The following is a 17630-nucleotide window of genomic DNA, read 5'->3' as shown; positions in this document are numbered from 1 at the left end:
CTTAAGACTGCAGTGTTTTGGATATGACATTTCTCAAAAGAGGTAATCAACAGGACCAGAGTTTTCAGGTGTTCAAGTGACACTCCTGAATCCATGGAGACTTAAAATTACAGCCCTCCCTCTCCACAATCTCTGAAATTACTCATCAGTTTGATTTACTTTATGCCACTACTGAGTGTCCAGCACTTCTGGAAAAGTGAAAATCTACTTCTACTTTTATGTGCCCAAATCTGGATTAATTTATTAGTGTCAAGCTGGAAACCAGAGCCTGAACACTGCAGGACAAGCTGGAAGCATGTTTGCATAGCTGTCCTTCTTTGCTAGTCTGTTCCTTTGGGTCAGTAGTCTAAAGCAAGCCATGCAGCAGGAAGCAAAGAAGGCACAATGAAGGCAGTGGAAAGAGGCTTGCAGAAATTCTTTGCTTGGGGGAAAGAAAATCTGGTCAGAAGGAAGCCAGATAATATACCAGTTGTTTGAAGCTAAATTTAGCCTGGAAGGGGTGAACCTGAAGGTTATTTTTTGAGTCATTAGTTCCAACATTCTATAAAAGACCAAAAAAAACCTGTCCCAACAGGCCAGCTAGAGATTTCTTTGAAGAAAACAGTGTTAAGTAACAAGTGCTGCCATCTTTTTTGTCACCCAGAACTGAGATTTCTTGAATTAGGAATTTGATACCAACATCCAGCACCCTCAGCATGTCCAGACAAAAGTGCATGCAAGATGGACTTGTGTGACCTCCACCACTGAATCACATGAGCCCAAGTTTCTCCTGAAGGTCTTTGTACCTGGGATGTGCAGTACTTCTCTCCTGGGAAGTTTGGGAGGATACACTTCCCTCCAAGGAATTTCCAGGATGACATGCTGAACCAGAAGCCTTTGGAGGTACAGGATCTGGCTGTGCTGTCTCACAGACCACCTGCAGGCCCTTTGGATAGTTGCAAAAAAGAAAATATTAAAAACATATTTAAATATTAAAACATAAATATAAGAGATAAATATTAAAACATCTTTATCTCTCCCATTTTAGTCTTATAACTGCAATTTGAGCTTAGACATGACAGTTGCTTACACCATAATACCAAGGAAAAACTGATCAAACCTGGGACTTCTCAATACAAGGCATTGTACAGGCAAAGGGTATATTGTACATTGTACAGCTCTCTTGTCCAGGAGAATAATTTGGGATGGAAGGAACCTTAAAATCAGGCTCCAACCCTCCTGCCATATACAAGAGCAGGCTCCCATCCTATAAGACAGGATAAGGCCAAGTTGATCCAGGTAGTCATACCCCACACCCTTTGATTCCACCACAAACAATGTTGAGGGCCTTAGCTGTGAATAACTAATTTCTGGAGATAAAACACTATAGGGTGGTAACTCCAAGTTCTCTTTCAATATTTATTCCCCCCTCCCTCAGCACCTTATTCAAGCTTGTCAAATTTTAGCACAGAATTTACCTCAGTATGTCCACTGTCCAGATTAGGGGATTCACAAGTGACACTCTGGTTATTGGTGGGAGAACTTCTCTTGGCTGAGGAAAGAAGTCAAAGCAGGACATTTCAGGAAATGCCTCCTACAGTATAATGCGCCTATTATAAAGTATTATAATAAAAACATAAACAAGAAAACAAAATCAGCCATCTATCTGCTGCAAACTTCCTAGGCACTAGTCATAGCCATAAAAAGAAAATAGGACTGGGTAAGTTTTTAAAATTCTTTCCATTGTGTTGTCAACAACACTGTCTACTGAAAAATCTCTATTTCTATTAAAAAAAAAGAACATAAATTTCATCCTGAATTCATTTGCCATCAATCGTGTTTTCCTGTGCAGAGCACTGCCTTTTATTTTGGAGTTCTGCATCCTATTTTTACATATATTCAGGTCCTCTTCTAGGTTACATTACTCAAAGTGTACTGTGATTTCCAATATGCCAAATGCCTTCAGCACAGGAAATATATGTCTGTAACACAAAGTTTGAACAGTAACTCTGTAGCAGACCAAGGGTATCACACAGACTAGGATGACAAATCTTGAAATCCTGCTGAAAGCTGTGCAGATATGACTTTGAATCAGACTGACTGCAAAACAAATACTGCAAAGCTTCTTCATTACTTTTTTAAATTTGTTGTTTGAAGGAAAATTTAAGTAAATTTGATTTTATTTTTTCCCAGTTTGAGAAAATGTTAAGATAGCAGCATCTTCCTAGATATAAAAGACCTCATTCCAATTAGCATTTCTGTCCTGCTGAAAAAACTTTCAAAGCATAACAGAGCACTTTCCTTCCAGACTTTACTTCTGAAACAATTTTTAGGCATTTTCTGACCCCACATAGACCTATAGAAAAAAAATCCAATAGTCAAAGAAAACTTAGGACTAATTTCCCTTGTTAGTTCCAGGGCTGAAATACTGTATTTTAATTCTAGAAGCTGAAGCAGAGGGACAGAGAGCAAGATGTAAAAGACTGTTTTAAATCATTTGGAAGGCCTGAGCCTTTTTATTTCTGGACTGTCCCAGTAGGTCTACAGAGTCTTCAGAACAAAATATGACATCCAAAATGACCTCTTACCAGAAAAAATCTAATATAGTGAATTACATTTTCACTATGGTAAAAATTACAGTACCGTGCTTTTGAGAACTATAAGCAATGGTACAGCAGTATACCCTGCTCACTTTCAATTCATCACTTTGCAGGAATTATAAAAAACTTTTGTCTAAAACACAACAGTAAAACTATTTTTTAGCACTAGGCCAGACAAAAAGATTTGGAAGCCAAAGCCTTGGAAGCCTAAGCACCCAACTCTAACCTCACTATGGCTGAAGCACAAAGGATAAACAACTCCTTCCAGGATCCAAAAGTGACTTTACAATCTAGGACTTCATTGGACTCTCTTGAAACTACCTTTTCTAATTTCATAACATGCTGGAAAACAAATTTTAAATAGTAGGACCACCTCTGTGCTCCTCACTGTTTGTTTTTGTCCAGTGCCAGCTTGGGAAAGATTTCCTCACTCATGTCAGCCTGCTGTGAGATATTGTCTTGACCATTCTCAGCAACTAAGGAAGATAAAGCTAACATAAATTATATGAGGCTGACAGAAATTATAACTCCACTTAAAAGTTACAAATTTCCTATTTGTGATGGTTCTCCCATCTCCTATTTAATTATTATGCAAATGTCAGTTGACTCTGAGGGGAAACAACCTTAAACTGCTCTAAGGTTTGACCAGTTCCTGCAGATCAACATATTCCTTCATATAGAGAATGGAAGGGCAGCATCAGGCAAACAAAGGGAAAGGTTTCCCAGATCTCAGGAGCTCCACCCCCACAGCAAAGTCACAGACCTGTAATGATGTTCCTGATGGGTTTTACAAGAGCGTTGAAGGCAGAAACTTCAGGCTGCCTATGTTCCCACATTGGCTGCCAAATGACAAGGCCACTAGCCAGCCGGAACGTCAGGTCAGACTCCTGAAGAGAAAAACAGAACTTTGTTTCCAGTCTGCAAAGCCTGTCATTTCCTACAAGAAATAAAGGATACCATGTGCAGTTGTCCAGTCAGTATATGCTAATACGACGGCTACTGACAATACTCAGCAGGCTCTATACAGGTCAATTATGGCTAGTAAAAAAAAATCACAGGGAAATTTCAGTACAAAAATATAGAAAGGCTTCTTTCAAGTGAAGTTTATATCCTAGTCATTGATGCTGTTTTTCCCTGGACATGAAGGTGTAATATAAAAGGCCATTCCTGTCACAAAGTATCCCTTTTAATTTTACATAACCACTTTATGTCTAGTAGTCAAGCTCAACTTTAGGATTTACACTCTAAGACTTGAACTTCTTCCCCAAAAGAATACCAAGTATTAAAGCATTACTTAGAAATTGAGGAAACATGTAACAGATAACTATGAAGTTGTGGTACACATTATTGTGTTATCATTAGCATGGCTAGCACCTGAACTCTGTCAATACAGAGGCACTGGTATTACTTCCACTTGTGCTATCACTGTTTTACACAGGCAAGCAGCTGAAATCATATCAATTTTAGTACACAAGTAAATCTTAGCAGGATCAAGGTGCAGCTATGCACTTAACTTGACCTCATGTCAGGTCTACATTAGGAGACACAGATGTCAGTACAGCCCCAGCTACCCCCATGTGGCAAACAAACATGGTAACAGCAGTTTTGGTGGTACAATCACAGGTACACAGCACTCTCCTATTGAGACAGCCCCAGATGCCTTGGCACTGGAATGGATGATGCAAACAGAGCTAAAGGAATGGCAGGAACCCACTGCTTGTAGCTCCCCAGCCCTTCTATTCCCTACCCTCTGCTAGTGCTCTCTCATCATAATCAACTCACAAGCTTGGCTTAAATTAAGCTTAGTTTTAATTCCTGTTTCTACTAACAGCAACTTGCAAAGCTTTCAGACCGTGCTAGCAGTGACACTGCATTTTCACTTGGCGCTGCCAGCTTGTGGTGACGTGCCAACACTTCTACCTACAGTTAAAGAATTACGTGCAGCCCCCAAAGCCTGATTTAAAAACATTTTGCTCAAGACACAAATCCTCCCAGAAGTCAGGAATTCAACAGTTTAGGTCTGTCTATGCAAACATGTGTCATCTTCCTTGAGCCCATGTATTACTCTGGCTATCTGAGCAGGTAGTGTTCTTCCCCTGAGACTTAGAAGATAGAGAGGACAACATAACACTTAGTGTACCATTTACATGCCTCATTTAAAGTCCTTTCCTGCACTTTGTTTTGATGACAGAAATGTGCATATTTTAATTGGCTTTTCAATGTTCATTACCACAGTATTACAGAGATCTCAGATTTTCAAGGTAAACCTGAGGTACTGTTATTAAGCCCATATTGAACACAACATGCCAGAAAATTTATATAAAAGATTGGAATTCCAATCTCTAATAGCCAAGCTCTAGCCCCAGTTTCATTCCATTTATTCAAATGGCAGCCTGCATTTTTGTGTGTAGTGCTGGGAAGAATTCAGTATTTCTTCCTGTCCTGTCCCAGTAGCCTACAGACAACTAGTAAACAAGGATGAAAAATCTGGGCTAAATAAGTTAAACATTACTGCACAGGAACTCAGTAGCAGAAGTAGAGAAATAATCTAGTTCTCCAGTCTTGCTTTTACCTGCTTTAATCAAAAGATTATCCTTTATCTCCTGTTCCTTCCTACCTTCTTCAACTGTTGCAGCATAGAAGGCAGGATTAGGACAGATAGCCCCATCAATTCATTACTTTATAGTCCTTTTTTCAAGGACCTACTCTTTTTCAAGACCTAGCTGGAAGCATAAAGGCTAAATGGCAGTCTCCCAGAGGCAGGAGTCAGAGCATGAAGAACATGTCTTTTCATCACATCACTCTGCAAAGCTGATGCACACAGGATAAAATTAACACAGGAACCCCAGTAGACAGGAGGCCTGCAGCCTCTTGCACACTTGAGAACAAAGGAATGCTCCATTGCCTTTGCTACTGCCATGTTTATAACACTGTCCTGGTAATTAGCATCAAGATTCTTAGTAATGACAACAACAAACCCCAGTGGCAGCCCCATCATGGAATCCCTGAAAATCCAGCAAGGCTTTTCTGAGCAATGGTTGAGAATCACTGGAGCAAGTTAAAGCTCATAATCCTTTCTGCAGCTTTCAGGATCCCAGAGACTTCACAGGGGCCACAGATCTTTGCCATTCCCAAAGGCTAAGAATGGCTTACTTTGTATTTTTTTGTCTTTGTGCTGGTCTGGTGCTGTAGTGACTGTTCATGGCATGGAAGAATTTCTTCCCAATGGCAGTTGTATTCTTCCAGCTTGCTAAAATGTTTCCAGCAGTTACCCCAGTGTGCACTGTGAGCTGAATTAAATAACAAGTACAAAGGCAGAACCATTCCTTTCCTGCTCAGAGAGCTGTCTCCACATAAGAACCCCATCACTGCACCACTTACTCTAATCCTGTGGACGAGGGGAGCAAAGAGGAACACAAACAGCTCTACTGTGGCCATGGAATTCTGGAAGAACTTCCTTCTGTTATTCTCCTCCTCATCAGTCACAGCGCTGGGCCGGGGATGGCCTGGTGATCCTTGGTTTTCAGCCTGGTGGATAAAGGCACTACTGCTCCCTCCCCAGCTGGAGCCTCTGTCTCCTCCAAATCGGTCATTGCTGCAGTCCTGAGGAGCTTCCAGCAGCATCCAGTGAAGAGTGTGAAGCAGCTTTGTTTCAGCTACTCCAAGTTTATCTTGATGTCCTGTATAGAAAAAGCCATCACATCATCTCACAGGGCTTCCAGTAATGATACTGTTCAGAGTTGCACTGGAGGCTGGACATCCAACTCCCAGATAAGCATTTGAAAATTAAAATTCTACAATGAAAAGCACCAACATTCTGTCTCATTATATTTGAAACCTTCTCAATCAGAAGTCTCTATTTATTTCCCAGCATTTGGAGTTCAGACTCTGCAATGTCAGCTGCAGGGCAAGGACAGCAGCATGGACATAGAGTGGTCCCAAAAGAAACTAACTCAACAGTGTTGTCTGTTTGACTTTGTTGAATAACACAAAATGCCAGTGAGTACTGCAAGGTGCTTAAGCTGTGTCTTGTTAATGTTCCCTACTGGCATGTCTCGGGAAGAAAATTCCTGCTGAAATCAGTACAAAAGTAAGTAAAGTAAGTTTGATTTGGATCTGCCTCTCTATTGTCTAATTGATTATCTGCTAAGAGTCACATGCATTGGTCTAAATAAAAAGAAAAATATGAAGAAAAATCCCCAAAAACTGAAGATATTAAAAGTACCATCTGCAACTGACCACTGCAGCATGCCCTGTGAGAAATACATATTCCTTCAAGGAATCCATGTTCACTGGGTGCTAAAGTAAGTAAGTCCTACTATTGCTGGGAAATAACTTGCAAAATGTTATTGAACTACTCTGACTCTTTAGCTCATCAGACCACTAATTTCACTGGGGAAGATTTCACAGGTTACCTCCCATAAATGAGAAAGACAACCCCCAGATCAAGAAAGGCAAATCAAGAAAGGCAACCCCCTGAATAAACTAATTAGTATTCTAAGGATTTGGAAATTGTGGACACCCTGAGAAGCAATCTGTCCCATTTTTACTGACAGCAAACAAGCTCACACGAGCACTGACCTAGCTTGTTCCGGTTGGAGAGCAGCGTTGCAGTGCAGTGCAGCACGTGAGGGAGTGCAGCTTGGACAAGTTCCCAGCGAGAAATGCTCTGGATGGCTTCAGAGAGAGCTGGAGAAAGGCCATGCAGCTTGTTTTCTACTAAAACTCTTTCAAAAGACTATAAGTAAAAACAAAAAAAAAAAAAAAAAAAGGACAGTGTGTCTGTTTAATTCCTCCCAGTTGACGAACATCCTCTTTTTAAAATCAATAATTGTATAACTGAAGTAAATTTTAAAACTTTTGTCCTGAAAATTACAGTCTGTAAAGCTCACCACACATATGGACATACTTGACTAACAAATTAATGGACCACACAATATATTTTCTGCAATATGAGAGAATTGAAGTTAAGTATCATCTGTCTATTAGTCAGTGCTGACATCAAGCCAGACTTGCAGCTGTGCTGGGCAAAGCCAGTAATCCTGTTGGAAGTCATAGGAGCTAGGAAAGCCTGTATTTGTGGAGCTGAATGCTGGATATTCTTTAACACACATTCTCTTTCAGTTTACTGTAACATAAAGGGCAAACCACTAAAGGTATATGGGCCTTAGGAAATGTTTTCACACCCTGTCACAAAAAATAATCAGGGTACAAATTTTTTTTTTTTGTCGAGCTATGATGTAATGGTTTTGTGAACACTTACAGAGCTGTTGACTGCAGCAAGTTCATTATTTCCACCTGAAGCAACACAAAATAAGGCTACCTGCCACTGAAATCCCTAAGGAAGCTCCTTATTGTTAGCTGCCCCAACTGTTTCAATAAACTGTTGCTGTGATCAGATATAAAGATCTCATTAGAGGTCACAAGTGCAGTTATATTCCTTCACTGAAGTACCTACAGCAAAGATAATGACAATAACCATAAACCAGCTTAACCTCCTGGCTGCCTCTTTGCTGTTTCACCAATTTTACCAAGCTCTGGGCAAACAAGTTGCCCAAAAAGATGCTTCAAAGGCCCTCACTCCAGATTCACAAAGCTTATCCTGCAACACTAGTCATTGCAATTTTTTTTCCCTGTAAAATTGAGGGGGCGGTAATAAGAATAGATTTAGTTACAAAGAAGAAGAGCAAAACAAGTATGTCAAAACATGCTCTCCTGAATGAGCAACCACTCCCAAGCACGGCATGCTAACCTGTGGTAACAGGCACCCTCCTGCCTGTGCCAGCAGCTGGGCACGTTTGTTCTCTCCGTTTTTGTGATCCTGTTTGCTGGTGTGGGCAGACATGAGCTCCTCTACCAAGAGGCTGGGTGTCCTGGTGCAAGCTCAGTGCCACACCATTGTAGTTTTACAGCATCCAGTCCCGCTCAGAGGCACAGAAACTCAGATCTATCCATTAGAGAGAACTAAGACTGCGCCAACAGACTGAACCTTGAAATACTGACAATAACCATCAGAGCTGCCAACAAAGATCAGTGTGCACAAGGCCACACTGCTCACCTACTAGAAACACCAGAATGCAGTCAGAAAATATAATGCAGATGCCTTGTGGACCAAAAATGGCTGAAATTGGAGGGCATTTGATGTAATACATGGAAAAAATACTGGCTTCTTGAGGATTAGTCAAAAATAATGTGCCATGGACCATGTTATCAGCAATATGTGTTTCTTAGCACCAGGAATGGATAACCTGCCTACTAGAGAAGGGAGGCTTCAAGTCTCCCATACAGTGACCTGCTAGGGGCCACAGCATCTGAAAGGAAAAGTCTCCTGCCATTCTATCCTATCAGTTCAGGAATGGGGCAAAATGAAGGGATACCAATGCTTTGGAAGCCCAAACAGGGAGCAAAGCACCCATTGTAAGGACTGATTATTCTGTTCCAGTCAGGATTCACAGAGGACAGAGAGTGCATTAGTATAAAGACAACAGAGGTTTAGAGTAAATATCCCAGTAAATGGATTATTACATAACAAAATAAGGGAGTGAAGCAGCAGAACAGGAGGTGCATAGTTACAAATACCACGAAGATTGAAATAGCCAGTGAAAAACATGAGGTTTTATTTATTTTTATCAAAAGAGGACAGGGACCACTCCTTAGCCATCAGTCCAGCCAAACACTCCTATTTCCACCCTTCCATTGGCTCTGGGGCTCAATGAATCCTTCATTCAGCCAAGCCAAGCCCCTGCACAAGCCAAAAGGAAGGTCAGAACAGAGGTAAGCAGTTCCTACCCATGTTAGTGAGCTGGATTAGCTCACTGAGAGGACTGCCAAGCACCAGTGCTGACCAAGGCTTACGGAATTGAATTATCTCACCTCCAGCACAGAAGCCAAACCATAAGCTCACACTTTAGTAGAGTTGACAAAGCTATTCAGTTTGCAGGGCAAGGGGAGAAATAAAAACACCAACCCTATTCTGAAGTGCAACGGAAGACACCTTGTTGCTCCCTGGCTTTCTAGTCAAGGTCTCATTCCTGGGTATTTCAATGGCATCAGGTAGAAAGTTCCCCAGCAATTGCCTTCTGCAAGCTCTGTCCCACTGTCAGCATGCTTCAGAAACTCAACAGGCAGCTAAGAAGTTTGCAATTTTATGTTTAGATTAGGCTTGTGTTTATTAAGACATTTTGGGCTGCTGAGACCTTGTGAAGATTTCCCTATGTGGTTAGCCACCAGATTCTTCTGTTCTTTCCAGGCCTGAGCAGAAAGCTAAGTATTTCTGTACTGCAATGAAAGATTAGCTTCTGGAATAGCTGATGTGATCACAAGCATCTGAAACAGAAGTACCATATGTTGCCAGAAAAAATGCAAACACAAAAGCTGCTGTATGGAAACCACTGGATGTCCAACAGGAACACGCAGTTCTTTGGACAAGCCTTCCTGTGGAATCTGCCTGGAGTTCTCCATAAAGGTGCAGCTTTCGTCTATACCAGACACTCAAGATGCAAGGTTCTGTGTTGCTCCTGAGCCTCCTTTTCAGTGTGCTATGGCTCTTCTCTTTCAGGACCTGCTACAGGGGCAGAAGACCTAATTTTTACCTTGCATGAATTAAGAACTGCTGCTACAGCTCAGAGTTCCATGCTCAAATAAGAAGGCTGAATGAGAATGTCTGAAAAAGCTTCCTGTGAGTGAGTCAGAAGACAGATACTGTCATGCTCTGGGTACATCCAGAGCCACAGCCTCAGGGCTCAGGGCTCCAGCTTGGCTAAGAAAAAACCTACTTACAGCAGGCTTGTTCAAGCCTGCAACACCCCACACACACACCAAAGGCAGATGAAGAACATCTACCAAGGGGATAGAGAGGGAAGTTAGTGCCTTGGCTGGAGAAACAGTCCCTTTCAGCAGGGTTGTGTGTGTGTTCAGCTCCCTGAGGACCACTTACACAAGCATTTTTCCTTTTAGCCTGGTGGTGACAGCTGTTTTCACAGGGAATGGTGGCCAGCCTTGTCTGGCTGCCTTCCCACTGCTGCTGTTCTCCTTTTACCTTCATCTCCACCAAGAGCCAAAGGCACTGCCAAATACCTTGTGACCAGGATCAGCCTGTGGGTCACTGTTTGCTTTGTCCTGTCCCTCTTGTCTAGGCATCTTCAGGCTATCTGTTCCCATTCCAGCAGCATTCTGCCTGGGCTTTGTCATGGCTTCCTGAACAGCTTCACTTGAACTTCCCTTGCTCTAAGCCCAGGGAAGCTGTACCTGCAGTGAATTGCATAAGGCAGGAAGAGGTCAGCCAGGGGGTGACAGAGGGTGCCCAGAGGTTACCTTGGGAAGCTCAGCACCTCCTGTTACATCCTCCCAGGAGTGCCAGGAGTATCTCTACAGGATTACCCAGTGCAGGCACAGAAGGACCATGGCAGTACCACAGAGAAATGGTTAGTGCTTCTTGAACTCAGCTTGTGTCCTTGGTGGGGACCTTAATGCCCTGTCCTTCCAAAGCTCAGCCTGCATCATGGAGGAAAGCTGAGACTACTGCTGAAGTCACTTCAGACTGACTGGAAAGAGCCTGAAGTGCAGGCAGAAAGTGCTGTCAGTCTGGGGCAGGTCCACTTAGCAATGAAGAGTTCCTGGAAAGATCTGGGAATCTAGGAGTTCATAACACAAGGGATGGTAAGACTCCATTGTTTACTAAATATAGCAGTAGTATAAACATTGTGAATAAACATTCAGAAGTAATGAAACACAGATGCCACACACTTTACTCACAGAAATTCACATTTCTGCAACCATGCCCATTGTCTGGATAAAATAAAGGTGGCCTCTTTCTGAACTTTGTTCCATAGCTATACTTTAATTATCCACAATAACAAAACATGTAATTACATTTTCAAAAACAAGGGGAAAAAACCCACAAAAAAAACAAAAACCTAGAAGAGAGGGAAACTAAATTTTCAGGATCCTCCAGAAAACATTTGAGTTCTTCCATGGCCAATGAAAACCAGAGCAGAAGAATTTAAGCATACCTTTGAGTTCCTTACCATCACCCAAAAATGCATTGGCTTTGTACAGCACTCACATGCTTTCCTGTGAGGTCATTCACAGCTTTGACTCTGGCACATCAGGGATGGCCTCATGTCAGGGCAGAACAACTTCAGAATGGGGGAGTAGGAAGAACATTAAACCCATACTGAGGCACAAACATTTAGATGTTGTGAGATAACTATTCATGGTTCAGGTAAAGAGAACAATGCAATGAAAGGGCCAAGTTTTTTTCCTCAAGTATTTTGGTATATAGCAGACCCCAAATAAACAATGCAACATGCTCTTGCAGACCAGATGCTGCACTCACTGAATCTCAGACTCCAACATCTGCTTCCTCAATGCACAACAGGCAGCAAACTCCACTGCAGCAAGTTTAGAGGCAAGAAAAACAATAGAATACTGCACAGTGTTGTGTCATATGCACTGCCAGACAGTTAACAGCCCATAGACATGCCTACAACAATTCTGGCTAGAGAATTACAAAAGGATAGATCATGCAACGGGTGCACAATATTTTTAGGCAGACTAGTCAATACAGGGGTGTTAGATAGTCAGCAGGAGGTTTCAGAAGACAAGTCAAGTACCTGTCAAGTTCCAGAATCCGCCTCACCCATGCATGCAGCACTCTGCTGCCTCACTGGATAATACAGAATGGGCACACCAGTAGGCAGAGGAAACAGATGAAGCATAAGGCAGCCAATGTGTCAGTTCAGCCTGTTACCCAAAAATTCCTCAAAGCTAAGTTCCACCTTTGAGCAGTTTCTACCATAATTTAATGATTATGTTAAGAACTTGAGAATAATCAGGTTCTTCATCCAAGAGGTGGAAATTTATTGGATGTTTATGAAATGCCTGTTTTCAGAGCTCCCTTTCTCCTGGCTGAAGCGTGTGATTTGGGTTGTCTCACAATTTAGAGGGTTTTTAGGGTGTAGTTTGTTTTTCACACTTAGTAAATTCCAGTATGTGCTCCCAGAAGAAAGGTGCTTTGCAATTAGCCTCAGGGACCTGATGCCAACAGCCCAGCAGGAGGCAAAAGGAGTTACAGGCAGAGAGGTACATCACAGAGAAGGAAGCTCTGCCCCTCTACCCACAGATGAAGCCACAGCCCCCAGGTTAGAGGTGCCCCAAGGCACAGCTCCTGGTAAAGGACAAACAAGTTCCATTTTCCAGCCCCTCAACAACCAGATACTGTCAGTAGGCATTAACCAGTCATCACTGCTGCATATGCTAGAACTGAACATTTTACTCACCAACACACTAAGCCAGCAATCCCATCTCTATCTGGTATCTAGCAAAAACTCTGAAAAATTTATGGATTTCTTAGAAGAAAATGACTCAGCAACAGATACAGCTTCTCCAGCATAATGCCTTGTGAGAAGGAAGTCAGAAAATTGCTGCAGAGCGACCTAAGAACTTTAAACTATTAAGATACATGTCCAGACCAAATTTTTCCACTCTGTCAAGTTTGGCTGCAACTGACTATTGTACTTTAAGTAATCCAAAGACCAGCAACCATTCAAGGAATTCTCTAGATACCTGTCTTATTTGAACTTACTTCATGTCTTCTTGTTTCCCCCCTTTTTGGCAGTAACTCGAGGCTTTATTTGAAGTACATTTAGAAATCAGAGTTATTTGTATCTGCATAACAGCCTTTTCTTAATAATTCTGATAAGATACGCTCCCTCTAATTTTCAGTAGAAATGTTTCCCATGTTGTGCAATGGTAAAAGTATTGTTGAAAGTCTGTTAATATTGTTTAGATTTTCCATATTATAAGCTTGAAAAACCATCAGGAATTGCAAACTGAAATGACATCAATCTCATGCAAAAGCACATCCACACAGAGTGAACTGCAAGGTTAGACCCACACTGTCATAGCTCAGTTTGCCCATGTCATTATTTATTTCATTACTACAGCATTACTAATGAATTAATTATTACTAATATCCAAATAAAATTTCAAATCCTTCATGTGATAGGAGTACAAAATGAAGCTGAATGGACTAAATCCACTTGTGGAGCTGATCAGCCACTATGGTCAGATTGATCTGCATGACAAGTTAGTTACTAGCAAGCATTGAAAAAGAAACACACGTACGTACCACACAGGAAGCTTCATATTGCTTCCCCAGTTTAGGTCTTAAAAATGCACTGAAAGAAAGGAGAAGCAGCATTAGAGACCCAGTACATCAACATGTATTTTTCTTAGTTATTTTTAGGATTCCTCTCATGTCAGAAGGCTATCAAAAGGCTGAGAAACTCATTGCAAAGGAAGACATAAGCCAAAACTATGTTAGATACCTGTTGATGACATCTGATAAATGCTGTTATCTTTTCCAGAAGAAAAAGTACCCACCCTGATATGTCAAGAGGTATTTAATTCAGCCCACACATTCCCAGGGATAAAATCTTCCATCAGACAATTTTCAGCCATTTTACCTCAGTGAAAGATTTTCAACATATCCTCTTTAAAATTTGTTACATATTACTGAACTTTGCCTTGCCTCTTTTTTAAGCCAGAGATCAACTTGCCATCTCTGTATTAAATATTTTTTTTCTGCACAGCTGCTGATGTGGAAGGCTCATGGTGAAGTGCAGGCCTGTATGCTGCATGTCGAGAACACTCACCCTCTATCACTCTCCTCCAGAATGAGATCAGAGTAAATATTAAAAAAAAAAATCAGGTCACCTTATTGCAGGCTTGGTTTTTTTATTTTTATTTTGAAGGACACTGGCTGTGGCAAAAGGGGATTTTGCGACTGAGGCCTTAAATTAGAGCCACAACCTTCAAATCTTCCAACCTTCCCCACTGCCCCCACAATGTTTTCAATTTGGAATCCTGCTAGGACAGGAGCCTGACAGGATTAGGAAGGAACATAGAGCACCAGCCATACATTCAGCGAGTCCCTCACTCTCCAGTCCAGTGAAATAAGGTGACACTTGGACATATCTGCTTGCATGCCAGCCTCTCAAAGCACGGATTACACCGCCAGGACAGCTGCAAATACAGACAGAAGCAAAGCTGCAGGTCTGGCGCAGCACTGATGGATGCTGCTTCTGCTACAAGAGCACCATGAGTTCTCTTAAAAGATGGGGGATGGAGGGGAAGGGGAGCACGGGACAGGGAGGAAGGGAAAGGTGCATAGAGAAACGGACATGGATGGTTTAAAGTCAAATCAAGAAGCTGCCTGGGACTTCCACTAGGTTAAGCTGCCTTGAGACCTCCCTCCTCCCACACCAGATGCACACAAATTGCTCTATACTGAGTAAAAAAAAAAAAAAAAAAAAAAAAAAAAAACACAAAACCCCTAATCGATTGTTGTTTTGATTTTTTTTTTTTTTTTTTTTTTTTTTTCACTGCTTCACATTGCAGCTGCAGTAATAACTGCATCCTCCGTGCCTCCGGGCAGCAGCTGTCCCGCAGCCCCTCCGCACTTCCACTGCCCTGTTGCAGGTGCATCCCAAGTGCCTGCTCTTACCTGGTCTGCCTCCATAGGAAGGTCTGGATGGGCAGAGGGATGCCACGGCCGCTCTCCTGCTCCTGGCCCTCGGAGCTTTTCCTTTTCACCATGATGCTGATGACAGCCGCTGCAGTCTCAGCAGACGCCCCGGCCGGGATCTCCCATGGCCGCCTCTGGCTCTCCGCAACTCTTCACCCTCTCCCCTCCGCTCCCCGCAGCCCACCCCTCCCTCGGCCCCGCTGGTGCAAGATGGCTGCAGGAGGCAGGGAGGGAATTCGGGGGAGCGAAGATGTCCGCGTCCTCCAGCTTCCTCCGTGCCTTCAGCACCTCCCTCTGTGGCCAGCTCCCCGCGCCCGGAGCGGGCGGTGCCGGGGGAGGGAGGCGGCGGAGGCGCCGCCCGCCAAACTTCCCGCACCGCGCCGCCAGCAACAGGGCTGCGCTCCGCCGCCGCGGGGCCGGGCCGCCGGGCTCCGGCACTCCCGGGGCGGCCCACGGCCCCCGGGCAGGGACAGCGGCTCCCCACAGGGGCCGGGACACAGGCTCCCCACAGGGGCCGGCACAGCGGCTCCCCACAGGGGCCGGGACACAGGCTCCCCACAGCCCGGCCGGCACAGCGGCTCCCCACAGGGGCCGGCACAGCGGCTCCCCACAGGGGCCGGCACAGCGGCTCCCCACAGCCCCGCCGGCACAGCGGCTCCCCACAGGGGCCGGCACAGCGGCTCCCCACGGCCCGGCCGGCACAGCGGCTCCCCACAGGGGCCGGCACAGCGGCTCCCCACAGGGGCCGGGACACAGGCTCCCCACAGCCCGGCCGGCACAGCGGCTCCCCACAGGGGCCGGCACAGCGGCTCCCCACAGGGGCCGGGACACAGGCTCCACAGAGCCCGGCCGGCACAGCGGCTCCCCACAGCCCGGCCGGCACAGCGGCTCCCCACAGGGGCCGGCACAGCGGCTCCCCACAGGGGCCGGCACAGCGGCTCCCCACGGCCCGGCCGGCACAGCGGCTCCCCACAGCCCCGCCGGCACAGCGGCTCCCCACAGGGGCCGGCACAGCGGCTCCCCACAGGGGCCGGCACAGCGGCTCCCCACAGGGGCCGGCACAGCGGCTCCCCACAGGGGCCGGCACAGCGGCTCCCCACGGCCCGGCCGGCACAGCGGCTCCCCACAGCCCCGCCGGGCAGGGACAGCGGCTCCCCGCCACGATTCCCTCCCTCTCTACCCCCTTTCTTTACCCTCCCGCTCCCTCCCTTCTTGCTTCCCAAATGGGCAGAGAAGGGAGGCAAGTCACGAACCCCCCCTGAAAGTGCAGATTGGTGATGTTGGGAAATGGATTTGTAGGGAGTTCTCGAAGGCTCACGCAGTGTGCATCTCCATGCAAACTTGGAGAGAAGAAGTGCTGACTTAGAAATGCCACGGAATAGGACGGACACTGTTGAGAGAGAATTAGAAGTAGAAATAAGTTTCAAAGGATGGCCTTGCAAATAAGATTAGATGCTTTGGAGAAATAGATCAAAAATGCATTGTATTAGAACCCACAAGAGGTAATTTTTGATGATAAGATGATTTAAGGCATTTACAGCATGGCGTAGCTAAAGCTGATAGGCCAGGAAGTGTTTATATTGTATTGTAAATAGGAAATAATTGTCTTCTAATTGTGATGGCGTGAATTATAACATCTGTATTGTCTCACCCTTCACATGAGACTAATAATAGAAGAAAAGTTTTAAAATGCCTCTCAGTTGCCCCATCTCCGGGTCAGAAAAGGGCCTAATCCAACAGGTGTTGGGAGCAGAGGAACTTTGGGGTTGTTATTCCACAGATTTTTCTTACACAGAAAAGCTGAAACAGAGGTGGGAAGTACCAAAGCAGATTTACTGGTGTTTCCAATTAGACACCAGGCTGATTTGGCTAATTCAAGTGTAGGTTTGAATTAGTATTACTACAAATATTTTTCAGGCACTGTTAGATGAGCTCTCCTTCTCTACCTAAGGATATCAGAGGATACTACAACAAATAATAGAATAAAATGGAAGACCAGTACAAGTTCATCCCAAGCAGTTCTCACAGGAGAGAAAAAAAAAAAAAAAAAAAAAAAAAGTGACATTCTGTTGTTTATATGAAAACTTTTTAGAGGAAACAAATAGCTTTGAAGTTCAGGATTATTTTTCTTACTCTTTATTTGTGCATAGCCAGTGCCTTGCCCTGTCACAAACCATTAGCAAGCAGAGGTCACATAGTCCAGCACTGAGAGGAAACTAAATCACTACTTGGAATTTTGTTTATGATTACTTTGTAGTAACTGAAAATGGAACTGCAAACTGCAGTTCTGGTCAACCAAATGGTCTACCATTTGAGTGCAGCACATTGCTCTCCAACTACACCCAGTCACAAAAGATACATAAATCCCTTTGTACAGAAGTTTGAAGCTACAGAACTTCTGATGCAAAACAAATCAGAGAGCAAAGGAAACAACAACAAAAGAAACATCAAGTCACAGGAACTGCAAGCATGAAGATGCAGACCTTAAATCCAGACAGGCCATCTGGAGGTGGCAAAGGTAG

The 17630-nt window shown here is 44.0% G+C and overlaps 1 protein-coding gene across 15 annotated transcripts in view; it reads right to left on the bottom strand.

Moving 5' to 3' along the window:
* The window catches only part of UNC80 (unc-80 subunit of NALCN channel complex), a 127855-nt gene extending 112424 nt beyond the window's left edge, over positions 1-15431 (bottom strand). For all 15 annotated transcript variants that reach the window (XM_077785173.1, XM_077785179.1, XM_077785174.1 and 12 more), the window contains exons 1-7: positions 15088-15431; positions 13711-13759; positions 7161-7317; positions 5961-6259; positions 3343-3466; positions 1458-1531; positions 786-925 (exon numbers count right to left, since the gene is read on the bottom strand). In XM_077785173.1, the coding sequence (XP_077641299.1) occupies positions 786-925; positions 1458-1531; positions 3343-3466; positions 5961-6259; positions 7161-7317; positions 13711-13759; positions 15088-15179 (935 nt within the window). In that variant the 5' untranslated portion in view covers positions 15180-15431. The remainder of the gene's footprint in view (positions 1-785; positions 926-1457; positions 1532-3342; positions 3467-5960; positions 6260-7160; positions 7318-13710; positions 13760-15087) is intronic.
* Positions 15432-17630: the final 2199 nt, after the last annotated feature.

This window comes from Lonchura striata, chromosome 8 (genome assembly GCF_046129695.1).
Source record: "Lonchura striata isolate bLonStr1 chromosome 8, bLonStr1.mat, whole genome shotgun sequence".
In the NCBI taxonomy this organism is placed as follows: domain Eukaryota; kingdom Metazoa; phylum Chordata; class Aves; order Passeriformes; family Estrildidae; genus Lonchura; species Lonchura striata.
This window is presented reverse-complemented; position numbering and strand designations above follow the sequence as displayed.